Source organism: Xyrauchen texanus, chromosome 2, assembly GCF_025860055.1.
Source record: "Xyrauchen texanus isolate HMW12.3.18 chromosome 2, RBS_HiC_50CHRs, whole genome shotgun sequence".
NCBI classification, from domain to species: Eukaryota; Metazoa; Chordata; class Actinopteri; order Cypriniformes; family Catostomidae; genus Xyrauchen; species Xyrauchen texanus.
The window spans coordinates 25,632,037-25,654,206 of NC_068277.1; the positions used below are offsets into that span (position 1 = coordinate 25,632,037).

General features: G+C 39.5%; 1 protein-coding gene across 4 annotated transcripts in view; it reads left to right on the forward strand.

Moving 5' to 3' along the window:
* Nucleotides 1–22,170, forward strand: part of LOC127655298 (transcription factor SOX-6-like) — a 184,305-nt gene that overhangs the window by 13,610 nt on the left and 148,525 nt on the right. For 2 of the 4 annotated variants that reach the window (XM_052143064.1, XM_052143074.1), the window contains exons 3-4: nt 11,022–11,092; nt 21,736–21,786. In XM_052143064.1, the coding sequence (XP_051999024.1) occupies nt 21,743–21,786 (44 nt within the window). In that variant the 5' untranslated portion in view covers nt 11,022–11,092; nt 21,736–21,742. The remainder of the gene's footprint in view (nt 1–11,021; nt 11,093–21,735; nt 21,787–22,170) is intronic. The other 2 variants (XM_052143083.1, XM_052143091.1) reach the window with 1 other exon arrangement.

A 22,170-nucleotide genomic window follows, 5' to 3' on the forward strand; every position in this document is an offset into this window, starting at 1 on the left:
AGCCTTTTCACAGACCTTAGAAAAGAGTCATATTTTCCCCCCACTTCAAAAAATTCACGGTTGTGTTGTTGTGCATTTGAGCCTTGGCTCCGTTGTGAGTTACACAAAGAGAAGCAGAGCACCACTAACTTTTTTTATAGCCATATTTCTCTCTAATATGGAAGGTTTTACAGTTGGTATTCTTTCAGCGTTGACACAACAAGCATGTAAACAGACAGACAGACAGACAGACAGACAGACAGACAGACAGACACACACACACACACACACACACACACACACATGTTTGGTTTCCATGTTTTATGGGTACTTTCCATAGACATAATGGTTTTTATACTGTACAAACTTTATATTCTATCCCATAAAACCTAACCCTACCCCTAAACCTAACCCTCACAGAAAACTTTCTGCATTTTTAAATTTTCAAAAAACATAATTTAGTATGATTTATAAGCTTTTTTCCTCATGGGGACCGACAAAATGTCCCCACAAGGTCAAAAATGTCGGGTTTTACTATCCTTATGGGGACATTTGGTCCCCACAAAGTGATAAATACACGCTCACACACACACACACACACACACACACACACACACACACACACACACACACACACACACACACACACACACAAACTTGTTTTTATATCATTGTGGGGACTCTCCATAGATTTCCATGCATTTTATGGATTTTATACAGATCTAATTATAATTTCTATCCCCTAACCCTACCCCTAAACCTCACAGAAACTTTTTTGGATGTTTACATTTTCCAAAAAACATTGTTTAGTATGTTTAATAAGCCATTTCCCTTGTGGGAACCGCTGGTTGGGCCCCACAAGGTAGGTGGTCTCAGGTTTTACTATCATTTGGTCCCCAAAATGTAGGATAAATATGTACACACACACACACACACACACACACACACACACACACACACACACACACACACACACACACACACACACACAGGGAAATGCAGATGTTTCAGGTGAGGGCTAATTTTTGTATTCTAATTATCCACATTCCTCAGAGTTCTCTGACTTTTGCATGATTTAGAGAAAACCTAAGCACGTAAGAGACTGAGAAAGACTGCTAATCAAGTAAACACTACACTCGACTGTGGAAAAAGCTGGAGTGGAAAGTGCAGGAGTTGTCTCAGCCCTATCCCACCATGTGTTTAGCTTGTGTTGTGTTGTATTTGCCTTGTGCTTAAACACCTTTCCACATGTCTCCTCAAATCCCCACATTTATTTATTAAAGTTTCTACTTCCTCTGAATTTCCCTGTCAAAGGCCAGTAGGCCTGGAAAATTTACATTGCTACATAATCTAAGATACATTCGAAAATAGTGTGTGGTGAACAGTAGTGGTGGCGGAAGCCTCCTGATATTTTCATTGGAGCGTTGTCAGTTATGCTGGAGAATAATCTGAACCATGTGTTCTGCCGGCGAGAGAAAATGAGAGACCTTTCATGTGACCCACCTGTTGCGCTTTCAATACCGATATTGCTATCCTTATTTCGCCAGCATCTACCAAGAGAGTGTGAGAGCATGTGTATCAACACCAGAGGAGTGCCCCATTTATACTTGAGACTGGCACCTGGCTTTGACACACATTCAGAGACCTTGCAGCGAAAGATTGTTTTTCTAAAGAGCCATGCATTAGTAAAAACAGCTCTCACAAACATTCAAATAAAGATGAACTGTTTAGGCATAATGTTCCCCCTTTATTTTCTTCTCTAATTTTTCCTCTTCAACATTGGTTGGCTCCTCAACAGTCTGTTATGAGCTTCGACTTTTCAAGTTGAGGAGTTCCTAAACGTTCTTCAAGGTTGACATGGTCTCCCTGGGTGTGACTGGAATATATTAACAATGTTACGGTATTTCTTTACCCCCCCACCCCCATCCCACCCCGTGCTGAGAAAATACTAAACATGCACAACCACCACTGGGCATATGGTTGGCGAAGTGATGTCAGTTGTTATTGCTGGATACGTAGAATAGGAAAAGTTTGATTCTTTTCCCAAAATCCACTGTGCGAGGAGCATTATGTCACATGGCGACATTGTTGCCAGTTGGGTGTGTTGTATGTGCTTTTCTGTGTGTCCCTTCTCACTCCCTTGTTCTATGCATTGTTCAATCACCCTCAAGTCAACACTTGACTTGAGTCATGGCACTTCCCTTCTCGTATGCTGAAATCAATGGAAACTGCTCCTACAGATTGGCTTCCTAATGGAAAAGTACAGTAGCCATATAATGGAAAAAAAAACTAATTGCCAGATGTTATGCCTGTCTCTATATGGAAATGTGTGATCCCAGTAGTGCCCTTATCTGGTTTCATACGTATAGCATCTTCTTAACACCAGTTTCAGCACTGTTATTTGTTACTGATCATGGCTTTCTAACAATATAAAGTATAGTAGATTATAGCTTCTTATAGCGTATTATAGATCTTGCTGGTTGCTAGAGAGCAGAGATAGAGCAACAATGATCTTGCTCTCCAACTTCCCTGTACTGTCATGTGACACATGTAATTTCGCCAAGGAATGGATGGAGTGGATTTCTTTAAAGCTGTCCTCCATCAGTGCATACTCCAAACTGTTTGCCTTGCATAGAATGAAAGTGTCATGGGAAAGGATGTACATCTAATAGCTAAGTGAAGAAGCACATGTCTCATGTTTTTCACTAATTGAATTGTCAACGAATGCAGAGGCAGGACCCAAAGGCTAAGTTAAAAAATAAAAGGGAATTTATTAAATAACACATGGGCAAAAACACACAAAAAAAAACATAAAAATAAAAATAAAAATAAAAATAAACAAACTACCCAGAAGGGGAAAAAGGGTAATCCAGGCTGGGGCATGGGGAAACAGGTCTGACCGGAACGAAACAGGAACCAGGTAGGGGAAACAGGACAGACAGGGAATAAATTAGACCAGCAAACTGGACACACAAGACAAACTGGCACTGGACATAAAACACAAGGAGACAAATATAGGGAGAGAAATGAACAGGTTAACAGGGGACAGGTGAGGTAAATCAACTAATGCTTAGCAAACAAGGAGGTGGGATATGATGTAAGACAGAGAGACATGTGGCGATACAGAAACAAAACAAAACCACAGGCTCTCACAAGACAACAAAACACCTGAATGGCATGAGCGCACATCGCCAAGACAATGACGCAATATACGTCCATGTCAACCGACAAACAAGGTGAGAGAATGCGTAGCAATGCCAAACAAAGCGATGCCATGCATTCTCACGCTAAATTAAATCTGAGTGTACATCGTGAGGCAAATGCCATGTGATGCACGCAACAGGTAACAAAAACAAGATAGGGCACCTGTGCGAGACTTCGGCCACACATACCCGACACCTTAGACCAAAGTGACTGAACCTCAGCACAACATGAATACAGCTTGTGTCTTGGGCACGCAAAGCAACATGAGCATGAGGTGCACACATGTTTGCGAGAGACAGACAAACTATGCTGCCAAGATAACATAAGCGCGATGCACCCACGTCAATAACAGACAGACATGGAGCACGATTGTCCGGATCCCGACACAGACCGAAACCGAACTAGACAGGAAGTCAGGATCCAGACACCGTGCTCTCGCCCATTGTTGCCAATTTAGCGACTTTGTCGCTATTTTTAGGGACTTTTCAGACCCCTTTAGCGACATTTTTTCAAAAAAGCGACTAGCGACAAATCTAGCGACTTTTTGGACAAACCTTAGCAACTTTCCAAATTCCAAATATCGCCAGTACTGCAAGCGTGAGGTCTTACTTCCCCGCTGCGTCTGCTCTGTTCAGTGAGCGGCTGAGAGGAGCAGCACATTCCGTTGACTGCACGCCAGCGGACATAGACATGAATGAGCTGCGCATGTGCACGCTGTGTTAGCAGGAACCAATCAGTGATCACATATCAGCTGCCTTCTCCTTTGTTTTAATTCAAAACATTTAATTTGACCGTTTTTCGGCTATATACTTATATAAAAACAGTATGAGCACGGTTTAGGGGAGATAACCGTTATTATAAACTGAAGTAGGCTACAGTACCGACAAATTAGGCAGAATGCAAATACGACGCGATGACGTCATTAATATGCTAATGACACATGACGTCATCTGGCGACATTTAGCTACTTTTCGAGCAGGCTTTAGCTACTTTCCATTGAAAATAGTTGGCAACACTGCTCTCGCCATAAAACAAGACAGACTGAAGAGTGCACGGCCGCAAACCGCACGCTCACACAAAGACTGACAACGAAACACAAGACAGACAGGACAGACTTTTCCTGCAGAAAAAGAGTGTTAAACTCAATTACACCACTGATCAGTAACTCAAATATTACATTTGTTTTCTCAGAGGGGGGAAAAGGGAACCACGGAGAAGAGAGGAGCTCTTTTGGATGCAATCTATCTTTCTTTTTTGTCCTTATACTCTCTGAGCTGCTGTAGCGAATGAGGCAAGTACCAGAGAGAGAACGAGAGAGACAGAGGTCAGGCAACTCCCATTCATGTCAGCTGAGATTTGAGACAATCTTTAAAATAATTTTCCTCTCTAGAAAATTAAGAATGCATATTAATTCTCTATTCCTCTCAGAAATATGTTCTATTAATTTGCATTCCACCAGATTGGAATAGGATTTGAACATTTTGAGGTGATAAACATGAATAACATGATTATTTAGAATTAAAAAAGAAAGAAAGAAGAAAAGACACATTTTCTTTTAAAAAATGGTTAAAACAATTGGTTTTGCATCAAACATGTACTCATAAATGTATTACAATTTACATAAAGATCTAAGTTGCAACATTGTTGCTGTTTTAACAGTGTTTTTGTCAATCTCTTACATAAGAATAGAAACTCAAAGAAAATAATTTATTATGAAATATTCAATTTTGTTCAGCACAAATCACCTCTGTACCAAACACTGTTACATCAGGAATTTATGTGCATGCTCTCGAACTTGAAAAAAAAAATGTAACAAATAACACAGGTTTTAGAGTTTTTCCATTATTTATGCTCATTCATTTTCTCTTCCTGGGAAAAACATGGCAGAATGCTTCTGGATTTTCATGAAGCCACCAGACAAAAACCCTAGAGCACAATGTGTTCCTCCCTGCTTGCTGGTAAAATAATTAAAAGTGAATTTGTGCATGAAGTATGCAAGTACCAATGAGTCGTAACCTCCTTTTTGTTTTTCCAAATATTTTCAGATTTTACATACCACTCAAGCCATCCTTGGGAAACCAAGGCCTTTCCTGGCATGCTTTATCGATGTTTCCTCTATTCTTCTGAAAGAGAGCACTGCACACAACACATTTTTCTCCTTTGTGATCTTGACCATGTCTCTTCATTTAAATTGTATCTGTTCATCGTGAAAGAAAACTGTGAGGTTTAAATTCAATTGCCATTGTACACACAGTCCCGTTTCTGAGCAAGAACGACACAAATAATTTGCGAGCAACCAATGGGCCTAGTTGTAACCTGATCTTTTCTGGATCAGTTGATTCCATTCTGGATTAATTCATCATATGATTGACTTTCAGCTTGGCTTACCATTGGAAAGATATCCCTGAACAGACTATGGCCTTTAATAGCATAGTATTTTGAATACAGATGCTTGCTACCTAGACCTTGTCACTGGAAATGAGTCAGGAGATAATTGCATGTTGATTATGTTGCCACTGACTTAAGTTTCAGGTGCTTCTTTGTGCATCAGATATCTTTGCATTTAAATGCTTATTGTGAGCAGGCAAAGCATTTTCACTCTTGATTGTCTGAACAACCTGTCATTTTGTGTTGATTTCTGAAAGACAAACTATAATGTATCGCAAGAATGGATAATCTAAATTGAATTATTTTTCCAAACGTAGGACAAATATCAATCAATGTGCAAAATTTGTTAACTTGTTTTCATATCAGTCACATTATTTATTTAATCTTTGTGTTGTTATATGATTTGATCAGAATCTGCATAATCCATCTTAATATTTTGTCTTCATATTTTACAGTTGTTTTCTCTCTGACCAAGTCAATGAGGCTGCGTTTGAATGTTCAAACATGCAAAAATACTTTGTTGTGTGTAATACCTCATACTTGAACTGTGTGTGTGCCTTGTGCCTTTATCTGTGTATATGTGTTTCGTGTTTGGTCTATGTGTATTATATCATAAAATTGTGTGTGTGGCAGGTGTGCTTGTGTATGTGTGCTCCTGCTGCTTCAAGCTCTGGTTTCTTTGTCCTGCAGCACTCAGAATGTCTGCCTCCTCAGGAGAGCCAAGGCTCTCTCTCGTCTGGCCACACAAAGGCACTGCCTTTCTTTGAGGTGTTAAAAACTTCCATTTATGCATTCCCTGGACAAAAAGTTCCCAGACCCATTTTCGAGGCCATTGGCAACACAGGCAGACATTGTGACCATGCTTCTTCGGCACTCATTTCACAGATTCTAAAACCGGTATGTGGTGAACAGGATTTTAGCAGCTAAAATGCCCCTTGAGAGTATAGGCGATAAGAGAGCGACAGAGAGAGAGAGAGAGAGAGAGAGAGAGAGAGAGAGAGTGGCCGGAAGCCCCGTAAACTAGAAGATGAGACCAGGATTTGCTGTATTCTAATCATGGACTGGAGTGTGTGTAGTCTGTATCGAAGAGCACTGATGCTGTATTTTACTTGACTCGAATTCCTCACAGACTGGATTTGAGGCCCTGAAGTGGCCGGTCAGCCTTTCTTCCCCTAATACGGTGTTTCGCTGTAGTTATTTCACAGCAGAGTAAATCACATGTAATGTATCTTCAGTGTCGGACATGAAAGTCTGGCTTGGTCACAGAGCTGTCTGCAAGGAGAGGAGATGTTTGATTTAAAAACAGCACAGTCCTCCCCCATCCACGACTTTCTCCAAGACAGCAATAGTGAAATGCACTTTACAAACACAACAGAAAACCCTCGACTGTAAACAGGCCCTGTTAAGCAAAGCAAGTGCTTATTTCTGGGCAAATGGCAGATTCAAAGAGAAAGATCAATTAAATGAATCTCTTTTTTATTCTAGTGAAAGAGAGCTGGTCTTTTTGGTTTTGCTGCTCTTTATAGTGTTCATTTCTGCATTCTGCAAAGCACGGATGGTGAGATACATACTGTGGGAGACAATCACACACACACACACACACACACACACACACACACACACACACACACACACACACACACACACACACACACACACACACACTCAAACTATAGATTATATCCCCTAACCCTTCTCCTAAACCTAACTCTCACAAAAAAGATTCTGAATTTAAAAAAAATAAATAAACATAGTTTAGTATGTTTTTTAAGCAATTTGAATTATGGGGACACTAGAAATGTCCTCAAAAAACACATTTATAGCATAATACCCTTGTAATTACCAGTTTGTGACCTTAAAAAATGTCCACCCAAACCTGCCCACACACACACACACACACACACTTTCTGTCAGCCAGTACTTTCCTATGTTTTCGCTAGATGTGTAACATGCGTTTACACCCACCAAACTGTCAACTGTGCACTGGTGGATTTTTGTCAGGCTGAATATTGAATCAGACAATAGGCAGGCATGGAGGTTTTCATAAAACACCGCCTTGCTTCTTTTGCTATTCCCCCACTGCTTTTGGCCCCATTCTGCCTTATTTTATTGCCTTCTCCCATCATCCAGACCCCTGGTCTTGCTGTTAGTACAGAGATAACCTGTCCTCTACCCGGTAACAGACCGTCCTGCTGATGGAGGATATTGCCTCTTTTGTCCCAATAACTACTTCCTCTAAATCCCCTCTTAACATGTCCTGGACTTGGGGAGAGTAATGGAGGAAATAGTACATTTAAAGTGATTTTTTTCTGAAGGTTGCTGGATAAGAAGAAAGCTAAGGCAAAGTTGATGCAAATGAAAATATTTCATCCTCGGTTGTACAGCACCGGGAGTACAGTATGTTCACGGTCAGAGAGATGAAGGATTTCATCTATATTTGACCCATCTAAAGCACTTTGCCTTACAGTTCAGTTGCTTAAAAACCAAAATTACCAGAGCACATTTGTGGCATATTATGTAAAGCAAGCTACTGTATTTCTCCCCCTTAAAAATATTTAAATCAATTTGCTTGCTTTAATCAAGTGACCATGGTGGGAGAGCGTGGTTCTGTTAGACTGTTAATGTGGAGCTTAGTAACTGATTCAACTGCTGTCATGTGATGGTAAAAGACACAGTGCTGTTATGCACAGGATTGATTAAATCAGCCTGAAATCAGCGTACTGTAGATGAACACATGCCTGGAATTTTAAAAAGTTTATAGGATTTTTGAAAACACACTTTTTCTCTGGATTCCTCTGGACTGATCTCCAAGAGGCAAAATGCAAAGAATACATTTAGCTGGCTCAAGGTTCAGTCACAATAACCCTTGTATGCGAAATTCTGCAGATGAAGAAGGCATAGCTGGATGTTAAATTGACAAGTGAAACTTGCAAAAATGGAAGAGTGATGTTATTAAGAAATACATTTTATTTAAAAATAATATTATTGGATTTAAAAGTTTATTCTGTGCATATATGTTTTTCTTTTCTGTTTAATTGGTTAGAATAAAAAAGTAATATTATTTTGCCTGTAAAAAAACAATTATTTGCTTGTCCATTGTGAATATTCAGTGTACGAAACACCACCCAAGCAGAGGTCAAACCAAGCAACTTCCTATTGATAAATGATGCAAATTCGCATGTTAAAGTTTACTAAACTTCACACGCAAAATTTACGTACAGAAATTTCTTCACCAACAGAAGTCCATCAGGTGAAATTCCAGATCAAGCAGATTCCCATTGAGATCACTGTATTTCGCCTGCAGAATCTGCAAAGGTGAATGCAATCGAGACTTTATGCAAATTGATGTCCCAATTGCTGTTTATTATATTTATGTTCTGGCGCATATAGATCATGGAATCAGGAGATATTGAGAACTATGGAGGACTTGTAGAGGACCTTAATTTCTGGAGCATCAGTTCAAGCTCTTACACCATGTAATTTGTGTGTAGCCATTGGCTTGTGCTTTTGGAGTCAGTTTGGGGTAGTGTGTTTGTTGGAGGCGATATCTGGATTCACTGTCATGGTCGATGGATTGGCTTAAACAGCACCGGCTTCAAGCACCCCACTTAACCGCTTTGAAATATTCAGCACTGTTTTCATTAAAAGAACTCAATTCCTCATTTGATGCATTGCAGAATATGACTTAAGTTTGATTAAATAGGAAGAAACCCATCATTAATTTTTGGGTGCCCCCCTGTCTGTCCTCATGGGGTTTAATGGGCATTAGCTTTTTGTCTAGCAATATGCCAAGAAGCTTGGCTTAGCTAGACTACTCATATAGTTCTGTGACTGGCGAGGTCTCTCTTTCTCTCCCGCCCTCCCTCACTTCGTTCTTAATTTCTCTTTATTTCAGCTTCCATTTGTACAGCCACAGTTAGTTCATCATGGCAGTCCTTGTCAAGAGGAGAGAGAACACAGGGCTCTTCATGTGAGAAAGCCACAGTGGTTATTGTGGACACAATGAATTAGTAATAAAACTGTTGTGTGACTAATAAAACAGGCTGGTGCTGATTGGAATTCTCTTGAATGAATTCATGATCACCCAATTAGAAAAGGGAAATGGTTTGTGTGAGTAAAGTCCTGCTTGCACACTTAATAAAGGTGTGTTAATGTGTTTATATCACAGGTCAAAGTTGAATGATTTCTAATATCATTGTCTTAGTTTTCACAATCAAATGATCAGCTTAAAAGCACCCCCCAGAGCTCTATGAGAAGCGCATGTGAGTGCACACACACAGACAAATACACACTGTGAGTGCGTGTGTGTGTGTGTGTGTGCGTGCTGTTTGAACAGTGAAGCAGTGTGGGGACACAGGCAAGTCCTTTGGTAAGTTTCTTTGAGAACGTGGAATAGACTGTCAGCTCAGAGGTGCTATTAAGATGACAACAGCTTTCCATTCACACAGGGGTCAGACCTCCTGCATCTTTTCTCCGATTATCACCTTCAGCCTCATGGTTTCCACATTCAGATCCATTGGAGACCAAAGATCTCTCAGTTTATTCTATTAACCCACCCTCCTACGCAGCCATTTACTTTGCTCATATGGAATCGGAGGTCATATTTTGGTGGTTCCTGGCTCGCTTGCGGAAACAGAGTTGGCGCAAATTAGAGGTGGATCAATTTGCTGTGACCTCAAACCACTGTGTCCTTGTTTAATTGGGGATGCTGAGGCAGGCTAATTGTATAAATCAGTTGGTAATGAGATTCCTTTTTGTTGTGAAAAACAGAGTAATGTGGAGAAATGAACATCAATGAGATTTGTGCAGCACAATTTTTCCTTTCTCTCTCCTTTCTTGTCTGCATTCTACATCTTCCGTCACATGAAGCAAATGTAACGATACACATATGGTTGGATACTGGTGAAACTGGGTGTGTCACCATCTGTTTGTTTGTGTTTCCTTGGTGGTGCTGCTGTTGCTGGTGGACCTCGGAAGACTTGCTAGAACTAGCCAAGCGTGTAACTAAATAAATCATTAGTGCTCTGCAGTGTAATAGACGCAGAGAAAGGAATTAGAGAAAACAAGTGCTTTGTATGAAAGCCATTTATTAGTAGAATCAAACAGTGCAGGGACAGATTAATGAGGTATTAGAGAAGTGGACTCTAAACATTGTCTAGGATTGAGTCCCTCAGGGAGAGTGGAGGCTAACTAGGGGCCATACAGCGCTACGACTGTTTAACTTCATCTGCCGGGCCTCTAACTGCCTGCCAGCACTCTCTCTTCACTCATCTGATGTCCTCTCTCTCTCTCTCTCTCTCTCTCTCTCTCTCTCTCTCTTGCTCTCTCTCTCCCTCCCTTTCTCTCTCTCCCTCTTTTCTGCCTCCTTGTTACTCTTAAAGAATTTACAAATATAAAGAAACTCATGCCAACCTAAACACTCATGGCATTTTTTCTTTGTTCTTTTGTAGGCCATTTTCATGAATTCAAAATCAACTCACCAGTGATCTTTGGGAGCTGGGGATCAAGTCTTTCTGTTTATGTAAGTACAATCAACACTTTATGTTGGATTTTGTGTCTTTTCCAGCATCACCTCTTTATCATTGCTCCACAAACCCCCACACGCAGACTTGCAGACATGCTTTATATTTCTCCATCGCTTCTGTCTGTCTGCTATGAAACTCATGAAACCACTGTACATGCTTCGCCACCACAGGAAATGGTGGCCTCACACAAATGATTAAAATGAATGAGTGTGTTTTTCTGTTCTGTCTCACTTTTCCTAGAATTAAGTTTGCTAAAAAACTGTTGAAAACCCACAAACAAATGAGTGACTTATATTGCTCCCAACCAATGACATCAATGATATTCCTCATTTATGAGTCTTTAAAATGTAGGTACCAAGGATTAAAAGAAGCTGAAAAATTTGATAGTAATCTTTGAATTCCATTTTAGTTCTTTCCAAAAGTAGTCTTTTATAGAGAAAAAAAACACAGTTTGCTTGTTAGCATCTACCTCCAAGTTCCACTCAAACACACACTTCCATTGGAGCATATAGAGGGAATCTATTCTCTATGCTAATACCAACTATGTTATTGGTACTTTCAGACTGCCAGTTGCCCTCAATAAGAGCTTTCAGGGCAATGAAGAAAGAGCCCCTTTTAAAGAAACACAGACAGGGTTTTAGTAAAGAGTCAGTGTACGGATGCAGATTTCTGCCACAATATGTCTTAAATGGGGGTTCTCTCTTTCCAGCGTAGTAATAAAGATCATTTCTGGCAACGTGTTGCTCTTGGTAATGTTGAGCAAACAAGCCTCTTGAAAGTTAAGTTCATATTAATCTTTTTTCAAATGTCACTTCGATATGAGGTGCAGGACAGAGTTATTTAGTGTGCAGAAAGCCCCACTGTTGGCCCTGCATAATTAGGCCACTGAGAAGGGCATATTCACGCATAAAGTTCAGGGCCACACGCTAATATAGCAGCTTTATCCCTGTGATTTCAAGTCAAACAACGGCTTCATCTCAGATCAATACGCCCTATTACACTGGGGCAGGCTCTTTTATTTTGGCTGCGGTTATAGTACGTGTCACCAACGTGTTAAGTCCGTGGTGAATAGCTGTCAGAGGAAGGAGAGGCAGATCAGTGAGGTTCGCTCTGCTGAGCTGAATGGGGAAATAACAAAAGGGGCTAGGAGTGATTACGGCTTTTGTCTGCCTGGCTTGTCACTCTGGGCGAGAGTCTGAATTTCTATGTCAGCCAGAAATAGGTGGCAATGGAAGGTGCCACAGAGGAAGATAATTCGCTATGATGTTATCGGAAAATTGTACAGTAACAAAAATATGATATTGAAAATGACTATTGTTTACCGATTAATTATAATTTTTTGTAATTTCTGTTGTGACTTTATTGGTTTCAGCAGGCTGGAGTGCCGCACTTGGTTTATACTAAGGTAGTCTTACTGTTTGGAATGAGGTTACATGTCCTGTGTTATGCACAATCATCCACCACCACAGCACAGCTGCGGTCTGTCCCATTCTAGGTCCTGTGAACACAGATATTAGCATTGATATGTCGCATGGTCAGGTCTCTATTTAGGGAATGAAACACTGATTGTCAAGTTGAATGAAGGTGAAAGGACCACTTGAGTTAGAACAGTAAACATCAGGCATTTGCGCTGGCCTAGCTCCAGCACTGAGAGTAACACTGTAAGCCTTGTAATGTACATCAGGTTGGCTTTGTGTCAACTTTCAGGCTCGTGTGTGTGTGTGTGAGTGTGTGTACATGTGGGTGGGTCAGTGGGTGAGAGAGTGAATGTTCATGGCAACTAGCATTTTATTTTCCCATATTGTGAATATTACAAAATTGATTGAAACATTTAATTTTGGTGTTTGTTGAAACAAATTTTCAACCAGTATAGTCAGAATCTAAATAGAAAAAAGTATCTTGTGAGTTTGAATGACTATATGACAGGAATTTCTTGATTTCAAAACACATTTCAGTAATTTAACAGCCTGTTGCAAAGGCTCATTTTAAATCTGTCAATATGTGTTAAAAATCAATCTGCAGGGCCTGCCGATTTCAACTAGAACAGTGTCCAATATCTTTGTCATTTCACATTGTTTGAGTATGATTTCAAAGAAGAGATGGGCTCGTATCTGATGCTTACAAGACATATGAGACCTCACACACTCATTAATCTAAAATGCAACTTTAATCTGCATGTTCAATTAATCACAAAATGAGTAAGTAATTTGGCGAACGTGTGGCATGCATGCGCCCGGCGTTTAATCACTCTTGTGCAAACTCATTTGGAAACACCTGAGGATGAGGCAACGGCATCTGTTTGAACAGGCAGAATACACTCTTTGTCAGTGTGTGCCATTCATCTAATAAAGCTGCTGGAGTCTGCCTTCATTTTGCATTAAGTATGTCTCGAGGTTGATGTCTCTGTGGGGCTGGTGTCTCCAGGAATGATTTTCTGTAAATAAAAAATTTAATAAACAGCTCTCCTGGACCCCTAATGAAAATGAATAACCTTTGGTGGTTATTTTCCCATCTATTAACAATTGCTCCCCAGCTACATTTCTTCACTGACCCTGTTCTTGATTGTTGTTAGAGACACTGTTCAATAGGGTTTGGCATTTTAATTTCATCAGCCCACCGAAGAAAATGTCGTCCTATTCTCGCAAACTAGCTAGTCCACATTTCATCACTGTGAATTTAGAATCAGATTTAATTGTTGGAAATTAAATTATTGTCTTGATAGGAAATCCTGTGGTCTTCAAACATCTGAGATGGTTGAGATCCTTGCTGAAGCATTTAGGATGCAGGATCAATTTGTTTTCTCATTAGTTCTCATGAGGTTTCTTTAGGGAGGTGCCAAAAGCATCATCAGTTATTAGCGGAGGATAGATAATTTTTCTGAATGTGCACAGGAGAGGTCTTAATCCCAGATATCTTTGGTGAAAGATTTTTAACATGAAGTACACCTCCGTTTTTTGTTCTACTTTTGGCCAGTTTGGTCTTAAAGATCAGATTGGCTTTGTCGGAGACCCATTGATCATCTGGAGCATGACATTTTCAATCGTCTTCAATCACCCCGCTGTGACCTAGCATCCCAAACACACCGTCACGGATGGGGCAGTGGCCTCAGCCAATGATGATTCAATATATCATCTTTTTGATAGCTCAATATGCTTTATCTAATATTCAGAAGAATTAAACATAATATAGACTTGGCTGTCTTTCTTCATCTCAAGGTAAAGATAGTTTCCGAGGTTAAAACAAAAGATATGTCTCCTATTGGCTATATGGCCACAGACAGACTAAGGAACATGCTATTAATCTCCTGGCATCAACAGCTGGAGAGAGTAATGCATAACTAAAAGCCCTGTAAAATAAATTAATGATTTCAGCCATGAACTTTTCTCCCATAATGCCATGAATCCTCAGGAGCTGATAATGTGCTATGACCCATGGGTGTGAAATCCTTGTTATGTTGAGAGTTGCCAGTTAATTGATTTGCAAATTATTTAAAGTTTGTGGGGCCCAAAGGAGCGCTTGGCTCTGATGATGACTATTCCCAAAGAGTTCCTTTCTCTCTGTATTCCACTGCCTCAGAACGATTGTAAAGAGCTAATACGCCTTATCAAAGATTTACAGCACAGTAACACAAAGAGGGAAAGGATAAATGAAGAAGTATTAAAGCACTTTATGGGAGGGAAACATATTCATAACAATATTCATAATTTAGCACAGATAGAATAAATTGTTGTTTTGCACTCCAAACCAAGTCTTCAATTTTATGCAAATGTATTTAAGCTAAGAAAAGTGCTGTTATTATATTTAAAATATTAGTATATACACTCAAAAATCTTCAGTGTGTTATTAATAATTAACAAAATGCACCCTCTAAAAGATATTTGAGAAATCTTTATTTATTATATATTGTATACACAGTATACAGAGCTACGCAGACAGTCCTTATAGTTAATACTCAAAATTCTGCATTATCTTATGAAAAAAATACTAAAAAAGCTAATGTCTTTAGCTGTGTTTCATCTATGCTCCCACTTGTTTTAATTTTTTCCTCCTACTAATTACATTGAATATATATAAAGATGGCAGTGCAGGGTCTTTGTACTTTACAGTCACCTGCAAAACACATATCTAAAAAGGCAACTTGTTCTGTTGTCTTGGACACATAGCAACTTTTCAAACTGTATTAGAAGCAGTGTGCATGTCATTGCTGGGTTTATCATTGACATATCTTGTCTTATCTATTTTTTTGTTAATTGCCAAAGTATGAATGTGACTCCCTGTATTAAGATGTATTTTTAGAGTTCTAATGGGAATAGTAAAGACTTCTAGAAAGATGAGGAAAAAAAATGTTTATTTTTGAGCATGTAGAATGTAAAAGCAGGCTGTGCTGAGGTCATCTTCACGCATTAAACATGCACATGAATCTGAAGCTATCTGATTACCACTTGACCCTTAGGAATACTGTGGATATAATTAGCGCTTATGTTTCTCTGCTGCATATAATGGGGAAGATTTTCCCACATTCTTTTTTATTCACAAGTGTGCTGCCCACACCAAACAGTTAGTGGGTCAGTGAGATGTATAATTCACCTTGAGTCATTTTTTTTATTTTAACATAACAGATTTAAAAAAATAAATAAATAGAATGTTTTCAGGTTACAACCCAGCATGTTTTATTTTTTATAATTCCAAGTGTCCTGCACTATACAACATAATGGCCTCAACTAATCTAACTTTCAAATGATGCCTGCTGATGGATACATTAAATGACCTGCGAACATCTGACTCGAAAGTAGATTAACATCGTTATGTTTGAACTTTTTTCTGTCTCCTTCAACAAGCCCAAATGTCGAATTAAGCGTAAAGCAGCAAGACTAAAAATATCCACCGCACCATCTGCAAAATGAAGAACTGCCTCCGAGCTTTAATTGATTTTCACGCAGATGTAAGTTAAGAGAGATCTTACCTTTCGCGGGGCTTGTAAGTTTGTAAGCATGCAGTAATGTGTCCATTAGGGGAGGCAGATGTTCAGCTAGTTGAGTTGTAGGGGAAAAGTGTGCACTGTCTAACCCACTAAGTGGCTGTTTCTCTTTGCTAATATAAAGGAGACCCTGAGCCCTCATTAGCAACTGCTGTCATTCAGACACAGAGTGTCGGCCTGATTTAAATAAAATAAAATGAAGATAGTTCTTTCTGGTCCCCTGGCTTCACTCATTGCCATAAACATATGCTCTGTGCCCCGCTTCTTTCCATCTTATTTATGACTTTAATTTGTTGTGTGGGCTGCGCTGGAAATCAAATTTAATACAATCCTCCCAGGGACCCTGTCATATAATAACATGGTAATTTCTGTGTATCCTTTTGAAAAATGAGGAAATTAATTCTTCCTGACATGTTCTAATTATTCCAGTGTGAACAGGCAAATCCAGTCTCTCTCTCTCTTTCTCTTTCGCTCTCTCTACTAAGTGTCAGAGGCAGGCGCACAGCCTCGACGGGCATCTAGGTGCTAATGCTGACCAGCAGTGCGTTTAATTTGAAACATGAGCAGACACCTTTCAACACACCTTCCTAATGTTGGGTTGCTTCACACAAATTAATTCACTACTCATCAGGCGGCACTGAGTGGGGGGTGAATGAGGGGGGTTGAGACTAATGCATGGGATGCCTCTGCTATTAGTAAGGCTGTATTTATTCGTAGAGTTTGGTGGGGTACTCAGGAAGCCCCTTTCAGTCACATCTTCTGGGGGGGGGGAAACGCCCATAAGACGTGTTTGGATCTGCGGACAGAGCGATTTCTTTTTTTCCTCCAATGTTTCCAGCACTGTCAAAACCTTTTCACACCTTCCTTCACACCTCAGATGAGAGGAGATGAAATGCTAATTTAATTACAATGTCATTAGTCACTTCAAAATATAGTGCATTGGCTTCACCATAGAAGCGACTGATTTCAGGATCAGTGTTCTATTGTCTTTTTTTTTTCTGTCCAAAATGTTTTATGCATCTACTCTGCACTGCCGTAAAAAAGACAAAAGGGCTTCAAAGTTTTTGGACTGTCCAACCAAATATCAATTATAATGTAGTCTCACTACATTTTCTTTAAATGTGAGCATAGTTGGTCATAACAAAATTTTGACAAAATGTGTAGTTAATGGATTTTGTCTTCGCAAACTTAACACAAAATCATTGATATTTCTGAACTGAAGACAACCCACATTTGTTCCTATATATATATATATATATATATATATATATATATATATATATATATATATATATATTATTATTATTATTATTATTATTATTATACCTGAGTTGTAATTTTCTGTTTATATTTAAAAATGCGATTTGAATATCTGAATATTATCTTCACCTAAGAGTGTTTAACTCAAGAGAATTGAAAGCAGAAATCTTGTAAATAAGCATAGCCAATGCTGAATATTTGTATGTGGGTGACACAAAAGCCTGAACTCCCTATTACATTCTCAATTATACTTTCTCCATTGAGTGTCACCCCTGCACAGTGTGCTTTCATTGAGCGCTTAGGTGCAGACCTGCCAGCACTGGAGATCAGATGACACCATGGGCTGTTATTATTGGCACATTTCATCATTTCATTTAAGCCAGATGAGAAGGTGCAGCCATGTCATGTCGATTTCTGATTGTAGGCACTACTGCGTTATTAGTGCAGGAATTATTTATTAAATGAGGAAATGCGCATAATGTGTATTTGTCATGTGTTTTCCGCTAATAGCTGTCACAGTGCAGCACTCTGAGGAAAAATATCCCCCTTTTTTTCTCACTCTAATCATGAACAGTGTTGAAGGCCCTGTGATGGGAAAAAATAGTAGAAACAGAAATGGAGAGAACCTTTGGGTCGGGTTAAAGCCACAAAGGCCTAATTGATTTGATGTGTACATACGTGAGCAGCAGAAAAGAGAACCAAATTATGACTTCATGTGCAAAGAAGTATAGAAACGCTTTATAGTCTGTGGGTGGGGTCGCGTTGACTCCCTCCTATTTGCTGTGGAGGGGTGTCGCCACTGCAACACCACGGCGTCACATTATCACTTCCCACACCCTCAAGGTTTTAATCAGTGCCGTCTTGACTGCTGGAGGAAGACGTGATCATCTTCTTCACGGAATAAATGATACACAGTTTGTGCACTGCAGTTCTTACACAATATAAGTCTTTAAACTGAAGATGTTAGTCTAAGTTAAAGTTGATTGTGGCATTTTCTATCCTAAAGGTCCCATATAAAAAAATAGTTGGTGAATAAAGATCTTTTATGTCATCCTAAATTAAGTTCTCCGGCACTCAGTTTCCCCCTGCAGCCTGCAGAACACACATAGAACAGATTGTGATAGCATGTAGGATAAGTTTAGACTGCTATCAGCAGTATATCTAGGATTTTCTACTCTGTGATCGAGCCCACCCAGTTTCCATAGCACTACATTAATTTAGCCAGTCAATTTGACTGAAAGTTTGAAATGTGTGCTGCGTTAGCGAGGGGGGCAATACAGAAGCCGTGTTAATAGCGAGGGCTTGTTCTCCATATGGTACTGTTTTAATGGAGCACATTTGATGCAGATGGTGGGAGACTTCACTTGGGAAGAAGCGGTTCTTGGCAGGTCTTCGGCTCTTTGTAGAAAAAGCCGCATGGAGCTCGACTTTTAAAACTGATGTCGATCTTCCCTTGCAACACGGCCTGTTATAAATTTAAGCCTTGCCGCTTTATTTATTTTATGTAGATATACTGAGACAAAACAGTGTGGCTCAGTCACTTTTTCCTAAACAGGTATAGGTTTTTTCTGTTTCTACAATGTTTCTCTTCAATGTTACTGTTTCAATGTATCAATGATTATCTCTAGTATAACATGTAGCACTATATATAACTGCTGAGCGTGTACACAGTGGTCAGATATAGAGAATACCAGCTGCAGCAGGGTGAATCTCAAGAAAATGTCCCAGTGATTTCTCTTATATTTATATATATATATATATATATATATATATATATATATATACATATCATTTTATATACGGTACTGTGCAAAATTCTTAGGCACATAAGATGTTTCACAAAAACATTTGTCTTAAGATTGTTATTTATATCTTCAGCTTTAGTGTGTCAGTAGGAAATATACATTTTAGACTCAGAACCTCTTCAGAACCCCCCACTGAACATCAAGTCAGTCTGGGATTACATAAAGAGATAGAAGCAATTGAGACATCCTAAATAGATTGAAGAACTGTGGTGAATTTTCCAAGAAGCTTGGAACATTCCCTCTGCCAACAACCATGAAAAACGGTGTCCAGGTGTACCTCTGAGAATTGGAAAAATGCAAAATAATAATAATGCTAACAATAATGCTCCTAAATATAGGCTTTATTTTTTTAGAAAATGTGTATCTTTTTTCTTTTTCGATTTTGAAGTGAAATGTGACCTGGACATGTGAGCTGAGATTTACAGCATACAATGGCAACAAAATTGAGAAATCGCAATCACCATTTACTATTCTAAATGCTATAGATGTAAACTATATGGGCCATTAATGTATTCAAGTTCTGTGCCAGTTATCTCACTGGACACTTAGCGTGCTATTTTATTTATAAATATCATTTAATGAAATTTGTATATACATATTTATTTTTTCACTTTATTCTGCTTATTTAATTAAAGCTGAGCAAACAGGCCTCACATTCAAACCACACTTTAATCTAACCTATCCTCTCTCTTTGCTAAGAGTACACTATCCAAATACTGTAGACAGGCATTGTCAGTGTGCATGTGTTTTTGCTGTCGTCTTGCTGCCCCTAACAATAGCAAAAGTTGCTGAGAGAGCGGCAGAGAGTGTGAGAGGAGTGTGTACAAGATTGTTGGTGAGGAGACACACTTGATTGCCTCTGTTGCGTTTTTACTGTTGTTTTCTCGGGTTGTCACTTGTGTGGCAGCACTGGGTATAATGTGAGCAGAGGGCCTGTTGCTGAAAACTCTCCTTTCCCATCCCCCTTAGACACCTGACTGTGAGAAAAATCTCAGTGGGTCTTATGGGTCCTCTGTCCTGCTAAGTGCTGACCGGCCTGAAAGACGAAGTGTCCTTGGGGTTCTCTGATCTCACTCTTTCCATTCTCTCAGTGGCTTTGTCTCTACACAGCCACAGCAGCACAACTTGCCACAGAGAGAGAGAAAAGGGAGGGGAGAGGCATGGGGAAAATTATACCCATGTCACAGAAAGCGAAAGCATTTAAGAGGCAGAAAACTGGATGTCTTTTGAGTCTGATGTGTCTCTTATTTATGATGATGTGAGTGAGGGAGTGGAGTGTTAGAGCATGAGAGAAATTGCTAATTAGTTTCAGCACTTGATGAATTCTGCTTCTGCAGTATTGTATTTTTTAGGAAGAAAAAAAACAACTCTGAAAACGCATCTCTAGTCATCGCTTCAGGAGGGACTGAAAGTGAGATGAAGGGAGAGGATCCAAGCAGATGGGGAACTTTGAACTGTTATGACTCAAGCGTTATTGTGATTGATGTGTATTCGGGAGTGATTTTATTTTAATTGTAGTTAGCAGAACTGTAGTTAAAACATAGTTTTAACCCCATTGTGTACTTTACATTTTCTTTGTTTAGCAGTTTACTTAAAAGACACACACATACACACACACACACACACACACACACACACACACACACACATACATATATATATATATATATATATATATATATATATATATATATATATATATATATATATATATATATATATATATATATATATGAATGTCTTGTAAACCCTGTTGTAAAGAACAGTTTTGCTGGTCACCAGCTTATGTTGTGTTTTAGGTGCTGGTCCCCAATTATTGAATGCTAGTATGCTGGTGTCCACACCAGACTTTTAAACTAGTTTAACTGGCTTCATCAGTAAGACCATGCTGTTCAACCAGCTTCACCAGCAAGGTTTTGATGATAATAAAATCATGGCTATGCTGGCCAACCAGCTAGACCAGCACCAAACCAGCATAACCCATCCTATACCAGTATGGGGTTTGCATGCTGGTTAAGCTGGTCTTTTCAGCAGGGAAGACCAAGAACAGAGATTAATGGAAACCTTTTGGACCCAATTTCCAAACATGTGCTCCAAAATTTGCGGTGTTATGCTTTAGGAACAGCCTCCGTGCGTGGTGATATCATGACCGCATCCTCCCGCCTCCCCGTTGGGTGCGTAGCCCAGCACTGGTGCAGAATTTACCCTATGTGGGCCCCTGTGGTCCAGCTCCAAGGAGCTGTTGTGGCCCTGCCACACATGGTCTACAGCTGGACCACCACACTTTGTGCTTTGGGAGGAGCAGCATCCAGGAACCGCTGTCATACGATAACATATCATCAAAAACAGCACTGGAAAACCATGTACGCTAATGACAAATGTCTGTTTCTCTGAAAAGATGGACGAAAAGCTATTAGTGGAGTTGTGGGGATTGTTCCGTCTTTGTTCTTCAGTTCGGTTTGGAAGAAAAAAATGTTTCAGGGACAGTCAAGGATGTGTTGGCGGTTTTGTCTGTTTCTATTACTGTTTTAAAGTTGCTGTGTTAACGTGTATTCGCTAAGTTACAATGGCTCTCTATGTATTTCTCCTGCTACAGAAACCAAATGCTGAACATGGAGGGCTTTCTGCGTAGCAGCTTTTTACTGAGGTTAGTTGCTTTAGTTTCTCTTTCGTTTCCACGGGGGGGGGGGTCAAATGGGCTGAATTCATCTTTCCTTTCACAGCTCCTGATATCACGCCACCTAGCATTAGCAAACTTGTGGGATGATGTATTATTTACATCTGTGTTTGTGTGTATGCTTAAAGGTATAGTTTACCTCAAAATCCAAATGCTGTCATTATTTACTGAATCTTGTGTTGTTCCAAACCTGCATGACGTTCTTTATTCTGTGAAACACAATAGATGGCAGAATGTCACCATTTAATTTTGTTAAAAAAAAATCATACAAAGTGAATGGTGACTGCCTAGTTAGTGTTCAACAGAAGAAAAAAAGTGGCATGGGCTTGGAATGAAATGCAAGTGAGTAAATGA